A 21985-nucleotide genomic window follows, 5' to 3' on the forward strand; every position below is an offset into this window, starting at 1 on the left:
GAAGAAGAAAAGTTTACTGTTTTATGAAAAGGGAGTGAAATTGCAGAAGTCAGAGGATCTCAGCACTTTGGGATAAAGGAATGTCAGAGGAGAGGGTGCTGCTAAAGGCAAAGATGGGAATTCACTGCAGCCCTGAAAGTAGAAAGGAACCAGGTAAAGGGAATCTCAGTGACTGAGGGAGGGAATGGCACTGACTGAGGGTTCTATAAATAAACTAAAAGGGCGAGAAAAGGGCAAATGTGTCCTTTATATGATCATAGAATCATAGAACAGCCTGAATTGAAAAGAACCACAATGATCACCTAGTTTCAACCCCCTTGCTATATGCTGGGTTGCCAACCACCAGAGCAGGATGCCCAGAGCCACATCCAGCCTGGCCTTGAATGCATCCAGGGATGGGGCATCCACAACCTCGTTCCAGCAATGATGCAGGAGGACAGATAACAAAATCCTAAAGGTGCGACCGATTTCAACGATTTCTTCCCTCGAATCCGCGCCAAACGCCGGCTGTAGCACGGCAGTCACATCACCAAGACACGCAGGACAGCTGGCCACCTTTACCTGCTGCTGGAGAGTCCCACAGCCCGCACCGTCACCTGTGCTACCGCCGCAGGACGGCAGGGGCCTCCGAGATCAGTTTGAAAAGCATCAGAGCGGCGGATAAAGACATAAATAAAGAACCTCCCGGGGAAGGGGCTCCAGAGGGGTCTGTGTTAAATCCCCGAGGATTAATAACGCTCTGACCGCGTTATTCGCCCTCTCTCTCCCGGTAGCGTGGCACTGCGCTGCCGCAGGGAGCTCTGCGCCGTCGGGGCGAGGCCGGTTATCAGCCCCGCTCCCCGCTCACAGCCCCACGAGCAGGTGCACGGCCCCTGATAGCACGGCCACGGCCGCACCGAGCCGCACCCTCCATTAAAACGAAACGCTCGCCGGCTCCGAAACGCCCTTAAACGTGGAGAATTAAGGAGTCCTGCCCCGAACGGGTCCCACGTCCGCCGCGGTGCCCGGCGCTTGACCTCGGCGCGGGGGCTGCAGCGGGGACGGGGCTGGAGGGCGTGCGTTCCGCATCCCCCTCTGCTGTGCCGAGCAGCGGCACACCGAGCCGTGCCCCCGGGGCGGGCCGGGCCGGGCCGGGCCGTGCCGTGCCGGCTGATCCGCTCCGCCGGCGGCACATGGGCAGGAGGGCGGAGCCGCGGGCTGACATCAGCGCGCCTCGCTCGCCGCCAGCGGCCGCTCCGCTCGCCCTCCCGCTGCCCGCACGGCGCAGAGGTGAGTGACGGACGGAGCCGTGCCGTGCCGTGCCGGGGGGCTGCAGCTCCGGGTCCTGCCGTGCGCCTCAGCCCGGCGTAGGTGGGGGGGGGGACGGCCCGGTGTCGGAGCTGGGCGCCGGATCGGGGCGAGGGGCCGGCCTGGCGGCGTGGCGGTGCGGTGCGGGGCTGGGGGCTGTGCGCGCACAAGCATGGTGGGGAACGGGGCTGCAGGTGGCTGCTAAGCGGGAGCATTGCAGACGCTTCATGGATATGAATGACTTCTTCCGGCCCGGGAAAAATCGGGCAGTGAGGTATTAAAAGAGACAACATCCTGGCCGGGGCCCGCAGGGGCGAGCAGCGGGCAGCTCTGCTGCTTCAGTGCCCCCGGGGGCTGCTATAAGGAAAAAGAGTCGGATGCGCTGCGCTCTGTGTGCTCCGTGTGGCTGTGCCGCAGAGTGACAGCTGTGACGGACTTGGAGGGGTGAATTTGGAGCAGGGCTGCCCCATAGGTGGGGTGGTTCGACGCGTGCTGTGCCCGTCGGTGGGACGGCCTGGGAGTGGGGACGGCTGCGGGCAGAGCACCGAGAGCCCCACAGCAGCAGCCCAGAGCTGCAGGCTGAAACGGTGCGTTGGAAAGTGCTTCGTGGGGAGAGAAACCAGAAACCAGAGACAGGAGATGGGGAACGCCACTCCTCCGGTATCAGTGTTCCTGCAGGCTGAGGAGATGGAGAGCTAACAAGATTGAGCTACTTTAAATACTTTAGATTTTAAATCAGGCTTTCGTTTTCTCCTCTTTTAAAATCCCATTTACTATAAAACAAACGTAAGGTAATAGGGGATCCAATACTCAGTGCGCGGATTCGATTTCCTTCATAATTGTGGAGCAGAAAACGTTGGTGACTCAACAAGTCTTTGTTTAAAAAGAAAACGCAGCAAGCCCCAGGACAACGTGCTTCTTGAAAGCAAGATGTGTGTTTGCTTTGCTTTTTACTTTTGCTTTTGTTTGGTTTACTTCTTATTGTTAGGAGCTCTGATTTGGCTGCGACCTTGCAGCGCTACAGCCATAAATGAAAGCAGCTTTAGGTTCAGGGGAAACACATTTTATCCGGTGGTGGACGAAGTAGAGCAGCAGAGGAGCTCTGAGGTGATGGGGTGGATGGCTGTGGCTGTGAGATATCGCATTATGGGATTGAAGCCCACCAATTTGTTATCCAGATGTTTACCATCACTGATTAGAATGAGGTTTCCTGACAGTGTCACAAAGGAGGGCAGATTTCCAAACTTTAAGTTAGTGCTTCTCCATAGGGTGCTTCCCGTCTTCAACTAAGTGGATGTAGCTTTAACTGAATGGCTAAAACATTTGGAAAGCAGTAATGTTTGAGCCAGCATCCCATCTCAAAAGCCCTTGGGTTCTCCAGAGCCCAAATCAATGGAAGATTTTGAAAAATTTAGCTCAGGTTTCAGGAATTCTGGGACTCCTTCCATCTTTTTCCAGATCCTCTGACTTCCAGAAAGTCTGAAGCCTGGATTTGGTAACACTTGCATTTCAGTTTAGTTCACAGAATGGCCTGGGTTGGAAGGGACCTGTTCCAGCACCTCACCACTCTCATAGTAAGGAGCTTCCCCCTCAAATCCAACCTATATCTTCCATCTGTCAGCTTAAAGCCACTTCCCTGTGTCCTGCTACTGTCTGCTCTTGTAAAGAGTTGACTCCCCTCCTGTTTGTGGGCTCCCTTTAGGTGTTGGAAGGCTGCAATGAGGTCACTCCACAGCCTTCTCTGGGCTGAACAAGCTGACCTCCCTCAGCCTGTCTGTGTAGAAGAGGTGCTCCAGCCCTCTGATCATCATCATGGCCCTCCTCTGGACCCTCTCCAACAGCTCCCTGTCTTTCTTGTACTGGGGGCCCCAGACCTGGACACAATACTCCATATGGGGCCTCACAAGGGCAGAATAGAGAGGGACAATCATCTCTGCAGCCTTTGCAAATTGTCCTAAGAGCTCCCCACAGACCATGGTCTGCCAGTATGGGTCTGTAGCTAATGCACCCGCAGTGGTGTGCTGATACCAACCACTGCCCATCACTAACAGGTACCTGCTTGAGTCAGGCGGCGTCAATGAGCTCCTTACTGCAGGGATGGGAGGCAGCTGGGGCCCTGTGTACACCGTGCATGCCTGGACCAGATTTCTCTCATGCTGCAGAACTCACCAGGCAGTTGTTATGTGCTGCTGCCTTAACCGGAGGCATTTCCTCCCCAGAAACTTCTGTGCCCATTGCAGCTGCTCAGTACAGAGGTGTGTCTGTGGCATAGCATGGATGTGCCTGAAGGGCACGCAGTGTGTTCAGGCAAAGCAAGGGCTGCACTCAGGAGTCACCATATGATCTCTGTGGGCACTATCCTTCATGCTCCTTTCCCTGTGAAGCTGCTTACCGCCTTCTTGGGCTACCCTCTGCCCCACAGGGCTCTGTGCATCTCCTGAGTTGTTGTGAGAGGCAAAACTAGAGGGCATGCTGATCTTGGAGGCCCTTCTAACAGGCAGCAGCAGCCAACCCAAATATTTTCCTGTACAGGCAGTGCAATTCCTCTGCGTCCTTTCTGGAAAGAAAGAAGTTTTTGAACAGCAGGGTCTGGCAGCTCCCTGGGGGGCTGCTGGACTTAGGGCTCACCCTGCTGCTCTGCTGCAGGAAGGGGAGAGCTCAGAAGTGAGCGAGTCACTGCGAGGTAGTAGCTAGCATGGTAAAAGCAGCAAGTAAACAAAGATCCCAGTAGAAAGGAATAAAAGCCATGCAGGATTCTGCTACAGCACTTAAAGTTCTTGTCACCTGTTCCTTGATGCTATGTCAGCATCAGCACTGCTCCACCAGCACCTCATGGTGTTTCAGGTTTGTGCTCTCCATGGCCTTAGGGTGAGACCTCCAGGCTTCCCAAACCTCAGATTCCCAATTAAGTTCTGTCCCAGTCTAAGTCCCTGTCAGGCCTCTCCGCACTGTATCAGTGTGGTGGGCACCAGCAGCGTGGTCTCTTGGTATGCCAAAAGTTTGTTTTCCAGGTTGGTCAAGCCCCAGCCAGTACTTTGGATGGGTGATTTTTCTGCCCAGCATCAGTGTTACTTGTGTAGCCTCACCAGGCACCCACGGGCTGGTGCATCTCTATGGGAAAACTGTGGCCAGGATGTCTGAGTTGGTGTGGGAAAAGCAGAGCATGGAAAATTCTGGGAAAGCCTCCACTTTCCCCTGTTTTGAAACATGTTTTTGAGTTCTGATCACGGTGAAGAACATCCTGTGGTCAGGGACATGCCTTTGGCTTCCAAAGCCAACATCCTCAGTATTTATCAATGATTAAACTGGAGGGGTTATGGAGTGGGGAGGGGGCTGGCAGCTGTGTTGTCATCAGTGGGCAGTGGTGCAGGGAGGGATATGCTCACCTTGTGGGTGACATAGGAGAAATGATTGAGAGAGGGGCTCATTAAAGACTGAGACAAATTGGAGTGGAGGTGAGAGAGAGCAGGGCATGCGCTGTTTCCCATTTGGCTGGACTGACTGACCGCATGGACAGCAGGTGAGGGACCGGCCAGGCACCACAGGGATGGGGTTAGGGGCATGGCACAGCAAGTCAACAGTGCTGTGGTTGTGCAAAAGCAAACAGCGTGCTGGGAGGTAGGAACAAGGAGAGGGATGAGGGTGAAGCACGGTGCAATGGTGGGGGCACACTGCAGTGCTGGGGCCCCTCAGCAGCTCTGTTCCCACCATGTGGCCAGGGACAGCCTCAGCACCCAGCAGAGGGGGACCTGGGGCTGTCTCAGGGCTCTGCTGTTGGCATTTCCTCATTCTCACAGCCTGGTTGGCATCCTAGGGAGGTTTGCGACATCGCTGTTGTGGCTGAAGCAATACAGACGGTTGGTTTATGGCTTTTGCTGGTTCCTGGTTTGCAGTGGTGGGGAGCTAGCTCTATTTGCTTCAGGAGAAAAAGGGAAAGAGGTAGCAAGCCTGTTTTCTCCTTCCCTCACCTGTGAGCTATCTGCAGGGCAGACGTGTTATTTCCAGTCAGCCTGGGCAAGACTGGGGGAATTCCTGAAGTGTGAGCAGAGCTGAGATTGACTGGCTTTGGATAAGCCCTTTTCTTGCTTAAATCTGTGCCAACCTCAGCAGGTACATGGTACTGGCTGTGCTTTTTGGAGGGCCTCTCTGGGTACAGCAGAGACTTAACGTGCTTTATTTCCCCTGGAAACAAAGCAGCTGTAGCCAAGACATTAGTATTTCTGTGCACAGCAAGACCTGAGCAGAGACTTCAGGTGCTGAGTGCATCTCTCCAGCTGAGACTAGTTGGTGCATCAACTCCATGGAGAGCACCAGGCTCTGCAAACAGGAGCTCCAGGGCTTCAGTGTCACGGGCAGCACAGGAGGTGCAAAGGTCTCTGAGTGCAGATAGATGGCCTGGGGGCAGAGATCACCCCCATCCATAGAATACAGGGGGGAACCATACTCCATGGCATACAGGAACTGTCTTGGTGCACACAGTGGGACATTCCCCTCATTCCACCCTGGTGCCCATCTGAGGATGCAGATAATCTTTATCTCAGATAACTCCCAACACCGAAACTGAAGCCCTGATGTGGCTCTGTAAGGACGTGCACCACAGCTATTCAAGGCTCAGTTGTGGTCAGTCTAACTAAAACCTGACCCCAGGGTAAGACACCGAGTGGTTATTCTGGCAGGTGCTGCCTGCTAAGTCTATATATGAGCTGAGCTCATAGATGAGGTTTGGGGCAAACAGGAGCCAGTCTCATTGTGCTGCACAGCACTGTGGCGAGGAGCTCATTATGAGATTGCTGCCATGTTCTTCAGCACAATTTGACTCGGTGATATGCTTAAGACACTTCAGTTATTGGACCTATTACAAAACCAAGTTGTCTTTTATCTGATAAACCTGAATACTAAGGCACAGAAATGGATCTTGATTATTTTTGGTCCAGAACTGAAGCAGAGCCTGTGCCATGCCTCCATAGGGACAACTTTATTCAGGGTTTATATGCCAAGCACCAACTGCAAGTTACAGGAACCACGAGGCTGTAGTCCTCTGCCCAGAATAACTGACAGGGTCCTGTAAAGATGGTCTCGTTGTTAAACAAGTGGTCAGGGATATCTGTCTTCCCAGGCAAACTTTCTGGAGCCCCGTTATCACTGGTATCTCCTTCCCTGTGTCTGTGGAAGGAGGATAACGATGGCACCAGCTTCCCAGATAATGCATTATCTGAGTGCAGATTGACGGTGCAGGGAGTGCAGCCGCACCTGGAGGGGCTCCTGCAGCAGCTCAGCCCAGAACGGCCGTCCTGCTGGAAACCACTCTGAAAGCTGTGTTTGCTTGGCACCCAGCCTAAGCTAACAGCCTGCCAAGCCTCAGGTGCAAAACATGTAGAGTTATCCCTGCTTTTCTTCTGCAGAGCCCTCCCACCCTCTGCCTGTGCAGCAGAGATTTGACTGCTTCGGTTCACCCAGCTTTTGTCTGTTTGATCCCATTCTGCCTTCTGTTTTGGTGTGGTGCCTGATCTTGCTCGCTGCTATTGTACTGCAAATAATACAGCCACTGAGATGGCAATAGGTGAACCACACAGCAACAGGCACGCTGGATGTGGACATAGCATCCCTGTGCAGTGATATAAAGGTGTCATTAACCATCAGTCTGAAGGGCAGCTTCACATTGCACTTGGTATTTTAATTATGGAACTGCAGCCCACTTAGGGTTGAAACTAGTTTACTTCCACTGTGCTGGGCTTTAAATCATTGTGCAGCTTCCTTGCTAAGACACTGCTCTCCTTGAACTTGGTGTGCTGTAGCTCAGCAGGGGTACAGTTTCCTTGACAGGGAAGATCGATAAATGAGGTTTACCCAATGCTGCAGTGCTTGGGCTGTGTCTGGCCTCTGCAGTCTTCCCCGTGCTGATGGCTTCTCTGCCTCAGGGTGACATGGCAGTAGCATGGCCCCCTGGAGGGGCTGGTGGGGCCTTGGGGAACAAGTGGATGCCCCAGCCCTGGAGACACTCAAAGTGAGGCTAGTTGGGGCTCTAAGCACTTGACAGAGCTGTAGGTGTCCCTGCTCATTGCAGGGGGATTGGACTAGATGGTCATTAAGGGTCTCTTCCAACTCAAAAGATTCCACGTTTCTATGAAATCTTGTCACTCTGAGCTTTGCTTTCTGTCCCAGTGGCCGGGAGCCAGAGACATCTCTTTATTGCAAGACAACATTTCATGCTTACAGGTTGCTGAAAAGCAGAGGGTTGTGTAGGCAAGAGAGGTGGTTAAGCTAAACAATAGTGTGGGCCCTAGAACAAATCGCTGTGGGCATGAATACACCTGGGTGGAGTAAGGAGGTTTCTTAAAAGTAAAGCAGTGTTTTTGATAAAGCGTGTGATAAGCAGGGGCCAAAAAAGAAAACCCAACATCTCTTCAGATAGAGCTGGAGTATTTACAGTGGGATTTTGCAGCCTAGCTGGTTATAGCTTCACTGCACTGTTCTTCAGCCTGGATGGGATGAGGGCACAAGGCTTGGCATGGACCTGAGCTCCACCTGTGGGCTTGCTTCTCATTTGGGGAAGTCCCAAGTGATCTTACCTTCATCCTCATCTAAGTGTTTCTGTTCTGTGTTCAATTTATGTGTTTATAGTGTTATACTTGTGTTGTTTTGCAGCGTCTGTGATCTGTATGGTCTATACCTAATGTAGGGGTGTGTGCACAGGTAGTAGCCTTGATTAGACCACTGACATAGGTGCAGAACCAAATCTGCCTTTGGGCACACAAGCCCTTCCACAGGTCTGGAGCAGACGCAGAAACCTTCAGGGTAAAATCTGAGTAATTCTCTTACCAAGCCCATGAGAGGAAGCTGTATGATATGAGTTATAGCTCATTAAAGTGTACTCGTAGTACTTCTTATGCCCATATGCAGCCCATGGCATTTTCCAGTAGTAATTTTGGTGCTCAGGCACTTTGCATGAGGATTGCAAACTGCTCGCAGTAAAGACTGGCTGTTCTAAACAGTTATCACACCCAAGCTTGATCTTCTCTTTGTCTTTCCTAAATCTCTTATAGCCTGTTGGAAAAACACAGATCCGTGGGGAAATCCCATGACAACCCATTCTTATTATGAAAATTATTTGTGCCATTATTGCTTCAATCCCAGAAAAGCATCGGATAAAGAGCATTTCCAAAAACCTATGATAAACAAAGCCCTGTGACTAGGTCACCCTGTCCGACTGGTCACCCTCACTTCACCAGCTATAAAGCAAGTCTGTACTCAGCCAAGACCAACCTCTTTCTTTTCTAAATGTATTGCCCATCTGCTAATGCTGGTCTTTATTACCATTTCTATTAGTGTGCCCAAATCAAAAGCCAGGTGTCCTGATGTATGAGCTCCCCGGGCCACCTCCTGAGCCCTTTAAAAGTCTGGTGTCCCTTTAGCCATCTGCCATTCTTTAAGCAGGTTTGAGCCGTAGGTGACACATCACAGAAACAGCCTGGCAGTTCCCTGATTGAGCTCCTCCAGAGCTCCAGGCTCAGCTGGTGTGGTGCTGTTCGTTTTATTGATTTGCTTAAAGCCTCTTTGTGGCCTCAATATCTGATCTGCTATGGAGAGCAGAGTGTTACAGGGCAAAATTCATTAATGTTTGTAAAGCTCATCAAGATCAATCGTGAGCAAATCCCATCATATTTTAATACCTTGTTTGTTTTTTTTTAATGTCACGAGAAAGTTCTCCTTGAAAAGATGAAGCAAACAGACCCAAATATTGGAACAGGCAAAGGCCACAGCTCTCTTCATTTACCACTCAGAGGACACTTTCATTCCACCTCAAACTCCCTGCTTTGATGCTGCTCCCACAAATCAAAAGACCCCCCCCAGCTCTCCCAGTTGTGTGCCCAGAGATCCCCACACATAATGGGGCTTTTCAAAAGATCTCCCCTGTTCCTATAGGGCTCCAAGAGCTCCCGTTGCTGGTGGCTGTGAGGACTGCTCTGGCTTTGCAGTGTGAAATGCAAGTAAGAACAGCAGAGGATGGCTGAGTGCAGGTGTTTGATCACACAAACCTGTGAAACTTGTCCCTAAAACCATTTCTGTGTTGATGTCTTGTCCCCCTCCAATGGTGGCTGGACGTCACTGCACTCATGCTGGTGGGTTTAGTAGGTGGGTCTGGGCTACATGGACCCAGCACTGTACATTTACAGGTAGGCATCAGGGAATTCCCTCCTTCCCAGAATCTCATGCACTTCTATTCATGTGGTGTTAAGTGGCATTTTCCCCATGACTGCAGATGTGGTCTGAGTTTCAGTGAGAGCTTCACAATGAACTTGCATTTCCCCTTTTTTTTCCAACCAGGATGTCTGGAGGAGACATGGCCAAGCCTCTCCTTGGCCACAGGAGCACAGAGGGTGAGCCCAGCGTGGTGCCTGCAGCCGGCCGCACCATCGGCGTGCTGGGGAGTGGGGACTTTGCACGCTCGTTGGCCATCCGCCTGGTGTGCTCCGGCTTCAAGGTGGTGGTGGGCAGTCGCAACCCAAAGCGCAAAGCCTGCCTCTTCCCTTCTGCAGCAGAGGTCACCTTCCAGGCTGAGGCGGTGAAGAAGACAGATGTCATTTTTGTGGCGGTTTTCAGGGAACATTACTCCACACTCTGTGACCTGGCTGATGTGCTGGCGGGCAAGATCTTGGTGGATGTCAGTAACAACACCGAAATCAACCACCACAAAGAATCCAACGCTGAATACTTGGCCTCTTTGTTCCCAGCCTGCACTGTGGTCAAAGGCTTTAATGTGGTTTCTGCGTGGACGCTGCAGTCCGGTGCCAGGGATGGCAATAAGCAGGTACCGCTTTCTCCTGATACGTGCCACATATCAGCTATTTCAGCAGCTGAGGTCTGACATTAGTAAATGGCCTTAGGCTCATGAAGAAGGGGCATCAGTACTGGTTTTGGCATCATCAGTACTGGTTTTGGCATCCAGAAACCATCACACAGCTTGCACATTTCTTTGATCAGAAAAGAAATACCTCTCTTACTCCATGCCCTGTAGTCTCTGTGTAAGTGAAAGACATCATTTAATTGCGTCTCTATCTAAACACAGCCAATAAAGCAAAGTGGTGGTACACATAAGAAAGAAAACCTGTCCAGGAGGGAGGTCTTTGGCAACCACAGTAAATCCCCATCAGAAAGTCTGCCAGAACACATGATGCTCTGCCATAACGTAGGCTTCCTTCAGTGCAGCATCCCTCCTGCTGCATTTGTTCCCACCACTTAATCTCTTTGCCCAATGTGTATCTTTCCATTTGTTGCAGGTTCTGATCTGCTCCAATAGCCAAGAAGCCAAGCGTACAGTTGCAGAAATTGCTCAGGTCATGGGATTCACCCCTGTAGACATGGGCTGCATGTCCTCAGCCTGTGAGATTGAGAACATTCCCCTGCGCCTCTTGCCAGCCTGGAAGATCCCCATCTTTTTGGCTCTGGGGCTCTTTCTTTGCTTTTTCACTTACAACCTGGTACGTCAGGTCATCCACCCTTATATCAGGGAGCAGCAGAAGAAGTTTTATAAGATCCCCGTCGAGGTGGTCAACACTACGCTGCCATGCGTGTCCTACGTCATGCTGTCTCTTGTCTACCTGCCCGGCGTGCTGGCAGCCTGCTCACAGCTCTACTATGGCACCAAATACAGGCGCTTTCCAGACTGGCTTGACCAGTGGCTGCAGCACAGAAAGCAGATCGGCCTCCTCAGCTTCTTCTGCGCAGCCCTGCATGCTGTGTACAGCCTGTGCCTGCCCATGCGTCGCTCCCACCGCTATCAGCTGATTGAGACGGCTGTCAAGCAGGTAATGTTGGCACCCTTCGGTTGGCACCTGTAATGATCTTGCAGGCGCATCTAGAAGTTGGGTAAGAGGGCTTTGATGCCTTTGTGTTCGCTTTCCAAAGGATTTGTTTGCATAGGAGGTGTGTCCTCACCACAATGTGCCTCCAGTGCTGTAACAAAATAATGCTGAAGAGCTGGGCATAGTCTAGGGGAACAAGGAAATGGGAAAGCACCCTACTGCCCTATTGAGGCTTTCAGCGGTGTTTATCCAGTGGTTATATTCAGAGATTGCTACACCTTCAGGCAATTCAGCTCTGTATCTCAGCAGTGCCATGGAAGAGTGTGATTCTGCCTTTCTTTGTCCCTGGCTTCTTGCTGCTCCTCTCTGCCTCTGGTGCAAGAAGCTCTGTGCAGCCCAGAGGTGAACCAGATCAAGGAACTGTCCCCAGATCTGTCTGCTTTCTGTGCTGGGATGTTTCTCAAGTGCTCCTCACTGCAGTCACCCAAGCACTTTGTCCGTGCACAGAGGCATGGAGGCAGCTGGGAGCAGGACAGATGGTTCTGGGAGCAGTGCCTGCTCAAAGCGTCCATCAGATGACATCCCCAGCCTCTCAGTTCCAGCCTGGCACAGCCCCTTCTCAATTGCTACAGTCACACATTAATCTCAGGAAAGCATCCTGTGTCCATTTCCCCTCTACCTCCTGTTTTCTAGCAACATCTTTGTTTAGTAAATTAAGCCCACTTAATGGGCTAAAGAAGATGGTTCTAAATGTTGTTCTCTGCCATGAAGCCTAAAACCCATCTTCCTTTCCATTAGCATGAACAATTTCCCCCACTAAATGCACTTAAAACGAAGGTTATTAGGAGACTACAGCATATTCAAGCATCTGTATTTGTTTTCATGGCTTTGAACTGACTTCTCATCCAATTATCTTTCCAAATGCAACTGTGGGGCTTGCTGCTGTGGTTACAGGCTATGGGAGCTGCGAGCATCGAGCAGCTCTTCCCAGCAGGCTGCAGATCTGATCCAACTGGGACAAATGGCAGTGGCACCTCCCAAAGGCAGAGGCCAGTAGCACTGAAGGTGGGATTAGGAACCAGTGTTCATCCAGGAAATCTGCTTCCAAAACCAAAGTGAATACACATAAAATTCAATTCCTCTATTACTACGCGCTCCATTTTAACAAAACTTCATTGTCATGCCAGGCTATGGAGAAGAAGAAGAGTATCTGGGTAGAGGAGGAAGTCTGGAGGATGGAGATTTATATCTCTGTTGGAATAATAGCCCTGGGCTTGCTGTCGTTACTTGCCATCACCTCACTTCCATCCATCGCAAACTCTCTCAACTGGAGGGAATTCAGTTTCATCCAGGTAAGGTTGACATGTGCCAATGCCAGAGAGTGGTTCTGCAGTCAGCTGGTGTTAGGAACACTGCCACTTGCCCTGGAGGACATCTCAGGGCAGTGGGACAGTGGTGCTTCCAGGGAGTCACGCTGGACTCATGCTCTGCTGTGTCTCAGGGAAAGGAAAATGTAATGCATCATGTGCATCCACGTGGAGCTTAGTGGCAAGCTTTGCATGAATGAGTCTTTAATGTGCTGGTGGAATTTCTTTCTCACCCTGCTCTTAATGGTACTAGCTAGAGATCCTGAGCAGAACCAGTACGGGTTTGCTTGTGTGATGCCCCCTGCAGAATTCTCTGGGATTTTTCCCCCTCAGCCTGCACCCATGAGCAGTGCTGTATTCATGCCTGAAGCCACACAAGGTAGAAAGCTGTGTGGCCATTTAGAGAAGGCAGGGTTATTCTCTTCTGTAAGGGAGTTGCTAAGTCAGGGCCTGAACCAATGATTGAGCACCTAGTAAAGAGACACAGCCAGACCTGGGAGCACAGGTGAATTGCTTTCACCTGTGCAACCAAAAGGCATAGAACTAGGTTCCACCCCTCCCTAAACCTCATTTAAGGGCTGGCTGCCCCCAGGGAAGAATCTATGCTTGAGAGATCCTTCTTTTTTGGGGTATTTGGCAAGGCCCGATCCTTGGGATAGGTGAGAACGTTGTTTTTTTCTTTAATTTGATTGTGACCTTCACCTTGTGTTGAGTAATTCAGAATTCGTTATCTGCCATTGCTTTTCCCTATACCTTAAATGTTCATGGTCCCCCTGGGAGCTAGCTGTTATGGGGATGTCATGGGGAGGCTGCAGAAGGTGGATGGATAACCTATGGGGACAGCCAGTGCAGGATTCAGATCTGAATAATCAGTGAGGGGCATGTCTTCTAAAAAGAGGGTTAGGAGTGTCTGGGTAGCTTTTATTTCTCTCGGGTTGCCCAGTGGCTTAGGAGCAGACTTCCCACTTGCAGGGACGTCTAGGCTCATGAGGACAGATCTCCACAGCAACCCAAGTAGAGATCCCAGACCCTCAGCCCAAGGGCTGCTACTCTCATTGATACATACAGAGCAAGACTTAGGGCTAACAGGGACAGCAGGGAAAAACTTCAAGTAGCCCCTGCACTTCAGAGCTCATTTTGAGGCCAGATTCCCTGAAAGACACTCGCCTGTTGTATCACATAATCCCATCATTAACTGTGCTTCCTACAAGGCTTCTGCTTAGCTTGCACCAGGCTCCCAGTGATGCTGCAGTGCCACCCAGCATGCACAAACCCCGTGGGTTCCCCCACAACTCCTCTGTACACTCAGGGGTTGGAGCATGCAGAATTAGGGCATGCAAAGGTGGATATCCATCACTCATTCTCCCTTGCTGAAGCTCTTCAGCTGCACATAAATAATTCAATATTCATTAGAGAGCCTGCTCTCCCACAAGTGCCCTGATCTCCAAGCTAGTAAGTCAGTTCATCTCTTTTTTTCTCTTCTCTTGCTGTAAGCTGTTGAGTAGTTATTTACAATGCATAAAGAAGCCTCACCTGGAGAGCCTGACCCCAGGAGATTCTCCCTTGGGGAGAAGGGAGACCTGGCTTTAAATCTCTCTTTCAGATCAGACAGCAGGAGCATATTAATTCTCAGCTCCACATCTCAGGGGAGCACTGCAGCCACTGGGACATCAGATAAATTCCTGTCCTGGCTTAGGCATTTCATACCAGGAATCTGAAATAAAGGGAAATACTTCCTTATTGCCTGGAACGAGGCTCTGAAACCTCCCTGCATCTCTTTCTGCCTCCCCAGGCAGCTTTCCTGGTGGGTGTTGTTGTTGTGTCATGCAACACATATGGTATCTTCCACCAGCACACATTCCATGACTGTCTCTTCTGCCCTTTAACATCTTTCCCTGGGTCTTTCCAATGATATGTCAGCTCTGGCACCAACTACGTGACACTCTACTCCAAAATAGCTCCTGGCTGCCCCATAGAGCTGCTGGCTGGCTTAGGGCATGGAAAAATCACTCCTACCTATTTCTGTAGATGTGAGGAGAGGCAGCACAGCACCAGCTCCCAGTTGATGGCATGCAGGAGGTGTACAAGTGGCATGGTGCCCAAGGAGAGGATTAGAGGCTCTTAGCATGTTAGCTTCCAGGTCAGGTATAGCTTGTTTGGTTTTTTAATGAGGAGTGTTTTAGATGATTTTCTTCAATAAGTTGCTAATGCCAACTTGAAGAAATGAGTTACAGATACATCTGCTGTTCCCAGGTGCTGGAGGGTAACATTCACATACAGCAACTCAACTCTCCTTAAATTAATGCACTGCGACACTGTAATGTAAATACAAGGGATGAAGAATGAGGCTGTACTCTCAAGCCCTGGGGGTGTCTGGCATTTGACCCTATTACAGTATATGAGAGATGTCATGGCTAGTTGTGAAAAAGGAAAGACCTGGAAAATGCAGAGCACAGCAGTCCCTGATGAGTATCTCCCCAAAACTGCATCTGTTTGCTGCCATCTCTGTTGAAGAGGCTGCTGTGTTTGAGAGGGGTTGCACCAACAGCCACATTTGAGCAAGGGCTGGGGCTTGCTAAAAGCCAGGAGCCACTCTGATCCACTCCTTACCTGGAGTTTCCCACACCTCACATTTTCCAGCAGCACAATGGGCACCTCTCAGCACTGTGGGGTAGTGCCATTCTCTTAAAATACACATCTGTTGCTTGACAGGCCAAAAATCACACCTGAGGTATTGCTGAGGTTTTAGAATGAAATCACATATGTGATTTTGGGCTCCCAAATACAGCTAGCTGAAATCCAGCATCCAGGTTTTGACTAATAAAAATATATACAGGATCTAGACACTGGATAACAGGAACAATTCATATGCAGTTCAAATTACAGGAGAGATTTTTAATGTTCCCCAGTGATTTATAAATCAAATCTAATTGGCGGAGAAGTGAAAGTGCATATGATTCCCTTTATCTGCCCACCCTGAAAAATCCTCTTGGAATTTGAAGGTTGGGTTGACCTGATTTCCTTCTTAGCTCTTATACTGCGGGATACAGAGTATCTGTCATTAGTCACTTGTAGCCCTCCTGATGATGAAGCGAGAGAGAGCTACCACACAGCTAACAACTCTACAGGACTAATGGCGGAAGTCTGAAACCTGTATGGGTTAGGAAGGTGCCTTTTGCCTTGGATGCTGCACAGGCATTTATAAATGAGCCGCTTGTGACAGAGTCACCTTCACTGATGCATTGCAGTACATCTCCTGGATGCTGAGGAGAGGTGGGGGAGAGAAAAATCAATCCAGAATGGGCAGTGCAAGCTAAACCTGCATTAGAAAGATCCCATCTTCACAGAGCCAACTCTCAGGGGGCTTTACCAACTTACCTTGGCAGTAGCCCTGCATTCTCCATGCTGTAACAGTGTAAAAGCCCTGCTGGCCCCAGGGAGTCCTGGTTTTCCTCACTGCAGCGCTCTGAGGAGCTGCCAGCACTGTGTCCAGCTGCCACCTGTTCACCTGCACATTTATTGCCAATTATCCCTTTGTTCTGTGTGCCCTGCTGCTGAGCACAAAGGTGGGTCACTGCACAGCTCTGATGTTTGGTTGTCTTTTGTCCTACTAATTTCCACTTCTGCTTTTCCCTGGTGCCAGCAGCAGTTGAAAGAGAAACTGTAGAGGAACAAACTAATTATCTCCAGCCCTGACACCTCTGCCATCTGTGGAGCCCCATCTGGACTATATCTGAAGGCACCCTGCACCCAGTGCCAAAAGCACTTGCCGCTCTCAGCCATCACTCCTCACCTTTTCCCCAGCCCTGCCTTACAGCTGTGCTGTGCTGCACAGCTTCCTGCTGGCATCCCTGGCCTCATCCCACCCAGGGATGTTCTACCTGTTGGAGGGGAGCTGAGAGTTGATAAATGATGGGTGAGCCATGGGTTGGTGCCCATTGTTAAGAGCATTGTCTCCTTCAGCTGCATGGTGTATCCCAGCAAACACCTTCATTTTCCAAGTGAAGTAAATTTTTACCCATTTAGGCTTGTTTTGGGCTGAGGAACCAGATATGGCTTTCGGGTGGATATGAGCTTCAGCTGATGGGGTTGCAGCTGGCTCTGGGAGTGACCTTGAGCATTGCTGGTGCAACACAGAGAGAAGAGCTCCCTAACTTGGCAGGGCTTACGGATACCCATATGATGGCTGGAGAGGTGCTGTAAAAATGAAGTGCATAGATATGGGGTGTATTTTAGAGATCTTTCCTTGTCTGCTCAGTCCACTCATCTGCTCCAGTAATTCACTCTGAAGGGTAGAGGAGCCTTGATCTAGTTTGTTGTTAACAACACAGTATGCATTGAAAAGTTATCTGGGTTTTAAAATGGTTTGTTAGCCATCAAAACCAGGAGGGGGTGTTTTGAAGGAAGTAGTTGTCCAGCTGACAATGTGGATGACAATGTACTACATCCACTGTTCTCTCTGAAAATACAGCTGGTAGCCTCTGGGGAGGGCTCGTGATTGGAAGGAGCTCAGTCACCACCTCTGATGCAGGTAGGAAACCATAGTTTCACTTGTAAACCAGCACCCATCTCTAGGATAGAGAAGAGAAAGAAACTCATCAGGGCTGTTGCTCACCTCCAACCTGAGTGCTTCTATCTTGGCACACTGCAGTTTTCCTGTAGGTGACAGTAGGTCTCCAGTTGCGTTTTATTCTATAGGAGAAACACAGGAATACTCACTGCTTTCTCTGCACTGCATACTCTTACAGGGGAAAACAGGTACAAGGTCCTCTGCTGACTGCTTTGTGTTTCTCTTCCTTTTAGTCTACCCTGGGATTTATTGCCTTGGTCGTCAGCACCCTACACACCCTCACATACGGCTGGTCGAGGGCCTTTGATGAGAACCAATACAAGTTCTACCTGCCTCCTACCTACACCCTCACGCTGCTCGTCCCATGTACTGTGATCCTAGCAAAAGTCGCCTTCAGTTTGCCCTGCATCCAGCATAGACTCCTGCGAATCAGGAGAGGCTGGGAGAAGGGGAGGTATGTCAAGTTTGTTCTGCCCAGTGCAACAGGAGAGTATTCAAGTGGGGAGACTTCCAGCAACGTCTGATGGAACCCCAGGGGTGGCAGAGGATTTAAAAGCACTATCAACATTTCTATAAAGGTGTTTCTTTTTCTTAAATATATGTATGTTTTGGAATAATTATATTGTGGGTAAATAATAAAATCTGGTGACTTTAGAAAATGGACTACCATGAAACTAGTTTAGGCAGTGGTATTTATATTGCTGGTTTGCTAGGCCAAATATTGCCTTAAAAATCACTGTGAAAGCTGAGCTAGCAACACAAATATACAGGAAAGAGTGATGGATTCTGTCACTGGAGATGCGGGTTGGCAACTCTACAGCAGCACTTCTCTGTTGTTTCCTGATCTACTCTCATGAATGTCAGTGGTTTTGTTCTTTTTTTAAATATGAAGAAGCACAGATTTTTCTGGGCTTTTTGACAGTGAAGACATCCTGCTTCTTGAGCATCTCGATCAACATGAGCAGTGAGCTTTAGAAAGACAACTTGTCCCTGGCTTTGGTCTCCTTACTGAAGTAGCCACGTAAGCAGAACAATGTCCCTGTTATGTAGTGTCTGCTCGTTTTACTAAAGGTGTCCAAACTTGACAGCAAATCCAAGTATCTGCTTTCTCAAATACAGGCAGCAGTTCTGGTCCTGTAGACTATACTTGGTGCACATTTATAGGCTGCAGAAATAAACCACCTTTGCTACCAGTGTGAAAGCATTTGGAGAGAGGGATGACCCTAACACCCACACTCCCCATCTGCGCTGCTGTCTCTGAGATGACAACTACTGCTGCTGTACGTTCTCTGTTTTACTAAATCCTTTTCAGGCAGTATTTGATGGAAATAGAATGAAGAGAAAAAAAAATAATGTGCCACTTCACAAAATTTTACAAAGAAAACCAAAGCCCTACATCAAATAAGAGTTTGAAGCTCTTAGAAATCATTGTCACCTGAATGCATGTGTGTAGACAACAAAACAGCAGCTCTAAAACTACTGGCTTCACCAGCAGTGATGAGGTCTTTGAACTGTCTTGCAAAAGGGACTGGTGAGTCTTGACCACAGCTTGAGAATACAGGAATTGTACACGTGGGGCACCACCCCACACTGCCTTGCACTTTTAAAAGTCACTTACTAGACCACAAAGCACATATCAAATGCTTTTCTTCCAACTTCACACATGCTTTGGATGAGGTCCAGGGCAAGAATTCTGCCCTACTTTCCTTTGCTACCTTTCACTTTCCCATATTCCTTCAAGCTTTCGCTCTTTATCAAAATGATTCTTTAGGTTTTGGAGATCCAAGCCATCCATATAGAGAATGGACAGCCATTCACAAAAGCTCATTTAAAAGCAAGCAATTGAGATGATACAAGAAGACTACCTCAGCAAGACCAGACACAAGGATATGGGTGGGATAGCCTAATTTCCGTTAAGTAAAAGTCACTACTCAGCATACTGCTTTGCTTTGAAAAACATGTCAACAAATGAAATGTTGTTTGTGGGACCAAAAAGCACCTTTTAAAAGACCAGTTAATACAAATGGGAAAACATGGATCAACTTCAGGGCATATAAGCCCTTCTATGAGCCAGTACTGCTCTTGTAGACTGGGTGATTTTAGGCAGAGGAACTTCAGAGCTCCCTGTTTAGCCTTAAACGACAACGGTGAGTAATACTCTCCAAGTACTGCTCGAGCTGCCAGTAATAATATTGAGGGGTTTTAGGTTTTGCATAAGGCTTACAGTAAAGTCTCCAACCACCACCTCCTTTCACTAAGCAAAAGGAAATCGACGCGAGGGAAATGCCAGCTTTGCATAATCATCTGGTTGTTATTTTTTTTTGCAACGGAGGGAAAGGGACACTGTGAAAGTGACCCTTTCCAAAAGCTGCTGTTACTCAGGTTTCCCCATCCACCTTCACAGCCTCACCCAGGTCAGCACCTCATTGAATCACTCACCAAGCAGATTGATTGTGCAGCACTATTTAGTTGTGGATGAATGGTAGGCTAAGTTTCCATGTCGATCTGATGCACTTCCACATGAGTATGATTCCACCCACTCCAACGTAACTCATGCTTGAGGGAAAATTGGCTTCAGCAAGCTTCTCTTCTGTTTCATCATCAAGCAAAGTCAACATAAAAGCACAAGTTTGCACATTTTATGTTTACAATAAAGTATTCCAATGTCTTTTTTTAAAGAAAGCTAAGCTGCTTTTCATGTCCTTAGGTCAGGCAAGACAACTGCCTGTTGGCCAAACACAGAACAGGAAGGAACAAGCATTACAGAGGCTTGCAGGCTTTGTATTCAGTGGGGAAGGTGTGGTTTTACTGTGGGATGCTTCAAGGCTAAAGACTCACCATTTAGCCCAGCAGAACAAAGGTTGCACTTCAGCTTTATACACACAACTTTCACACCTACCACACCTACACATCCTATTGATGGCAAAGTGGCAGTTTTCACAAGCAGAAGTAGAGCTGGGCATTGGATATACTCATGAAGCAGCACAGTTCTTTCCAGTTTGATGCCAACCTGTGACAGATGAGCCAGCTCAACAACCCCCAGCTCCACAGCATCTATTAAAAGATCCATCACACTGCTCCAGGTAACGCCTGTGCCAACATACTGACCAACTGGTATCTTTTGAAGACTGAAACCAATTGATTTCTAAACACAGAACCACATTTCAGATGGTGCCCTATGTACACACCCAGTCTCTAAAACCTTTGACATAGGAGTTTGGATCATTTATTTTGATTCTGGAAGACTGAAAAGGAATTTGAGGTGGTTTTGAATGCTCATTCCCCTAGGCAATTTTGTGGAGAGGGGATTCTGTGAGGTTAGCTTAAAATTCCTCAATGAATTGTTTTTATACCTAGAAATTCTCTGCATATATGCACATACACAAACATATATATTATTGCAGAGTATGTAGCTGGAATGTAAATTCTTATATTTTCTGTACTGCCTACAGTGTGCCTCTGTGATTTGTAAGAACCAACTGAAGAGCTGTAAGGCCAGTTTTACTGGTCTCTATAGTTACATAAAAGATATTCTGAACAAGTCTATAAAACTGAACTCGTTTGCATGTTTTCACCCCCTCCAACTAAACAAGAATTTATTTCAATGGCAGAGAGCAAGGGGATTATGTGCAATGTAACAACCCAGAGATAAAACACACCAGCAGGTAGGTTCTTGCTATCAAGCCAAGTGAAGATGATCCTTGCTGTGACCCAACATGCCAAGGCCTGTATTACAGAGCTGCTATGGACACTGGAGGCCACAAGTGCATACAGACCATTTCATGACATAATGCTGGAGGTATTACACAGCAATTGCAGCACTGGAACAAAAATAGCTTCATTCAGTAAACTGAAAGTGCTGTTGATACAGAGTTCAAGGAAGAGGGACATCCCAATGAGGTTTATGGGACTGGAAACTTAAAAAAGGAGTTTTAACACTATCATTTTGTTCTCCATTTCTTAAATCACTTCCTCACAGAAGTGGGATGCCAGATCAACCAACTTCTGGATCTGCAGCACTGCATTTTAATGAGCTAATTTGTAAGTTGATTTTAATGAGTTCATTTAAATTCCTGTGCAGAAGCTTAACCTCTGCAGGTACAGCTCCCTCACTCCTCCTGGTTTATAATGGAAGGCTTTTAACAGTGCAATTGGTTTCTTGCTCTTTGGGGATTTACTTACAAAGTGATATATCAAACTCCAGTTAAATCTTTAGAGGAATGCAGCTGCTTCAGCACCTCTATACAACGTGTTTCCTCCAGGATGTCCAAGATGGCTTCCACCCCTGTGTGAACTGCTATGAGCAAGCAGCAAAATACCGGTAAATCCCTGAGCTCAAAATGTCCTGCAATAAGCTAGTGGGATCATGCTTCAGCTTTGAGATTTGTTAAAAGGGCACCATTTTCCTTCACCTGTTTATTGCACCTGAATAAGAAGCATCAGTTTTTGAGAGTTTCTGCACAGGCACTCAGGCCCACTCTAAAGCTGAGCGGGCAATGCACAGCAGGAAGGTGCCATCTGTGACAAGAGACAGCTCTTGTTGGCAGAGTGCACAAAGGAGTTTATTATTCAAAGCCTAAAAATAACTTGTGTACAGCCAGCCAGAAGGATCACATAATACAAGCCACAGTATTAGAGGAATCTTTCAAAGACTTGAAGTAGAACTACAGCCATTCCCCTAGAAAGATAATCTGCTTTAGATTTAGAAACCTCAGCAGTGGGAGATCTACCACAGCTGCTGTTCAGCTGGTTAGTTATTCTTGTTATCTGTTTCCCGTACGTGATCTGCAATTAGCTAGCTTCAGCTGCTGCTGCTGCGTGCCAACCTGCTGGCTTACGGAGCCATCCACAACCAGAAAGCTGCTTTCTCACAGCGGTCTCAAAACAAAGACACTGGGTGAGAATCAAGTCTGCTTTCTGGAAGACCAGGTTCCTTCCATTTGATGATGGGGAAGCAT

The 21985-nt window shown here is 48.7% G+C and overlaps 1 protein-coding gene across 3 annotated transcripts; it reads left to right on the top strand.

Moving 5' to 3' along the window:
* The first annotated feature begins 1166 nt into the window (after nt 1-1166).
* STEAP3 (STEAP3 metalloreductase) lies at nt 1167-20153 on the top strand. Of its 3 annotated transcripts, none has more exons than XM_015868837.2 (5): nt 1167-1269; nt 9613-10096; nt 10566-11093; nt 12278-12442; nt 17261-20153. In XM_015868837.2, exons 2-5 carry the CDS (start codon nt 9614-9616, stop codon nt 17549-17551), a joined length of 1467 nt encoding a protein of 488 aa, XP_015724323.1. In that variant the 5' UTR covers nt 1167-1269; nt 9613; the 3' UTR covers nt 17552-20153. The 3 variants fall into 3 exon arrangements, with proteins under 3 accessions (XP_015724323.1, XP_015724321.1, XP_015724322.1); XM_015868835.2 differs by lacking the exon at nt 1167-1269 and adding an exon at nt 1477-1561; XM_015868836.2 differs by lacking the exon at nt 1167-1269 and adding an exon at nt 4700-4807.
* Nucleotides 20154-21985: the final 1832 nt, after the last annotated feature.

Source organism: Coturnix japonica, chromosome 7, assembly GCF_001577835.2.
Source record: "Coturnix japonica isolate 7356 chromosome 7, Coturnix japonica 2.1, whole genome shotgun sequence".
Lineage (NCBI taxonomy): Eukaryota > Metazoa > Chordata > Aves > Galliformes > Phasianidae > Coturnix > Coturnix japonica.

Bases quoted from the DNA above. Each gene is read 5' to 3' on its own strand.
- STEAP3 (XM_015868835.2), top strand. From the start codon at position 1,515: ATGGATATGAATGACTTCTTCCGGCCCGGGAAAAATCGGGCAGTGAG. The intron at 1,562-9,612 runs GTATTAAAAGAG...TTTTCCAACCAG, and splicing joins GGGAAAAATCGGGCAGTGAG to GATGTCTGGAGGAGACATGG. The intron at 12,443-17,260 runs GTAAGGTTGACA...TCTTCCTTTTAG, and splicing joins GGGAATTCAGTTTCATCCAG to TCTACCCTGGGATTTATTGC.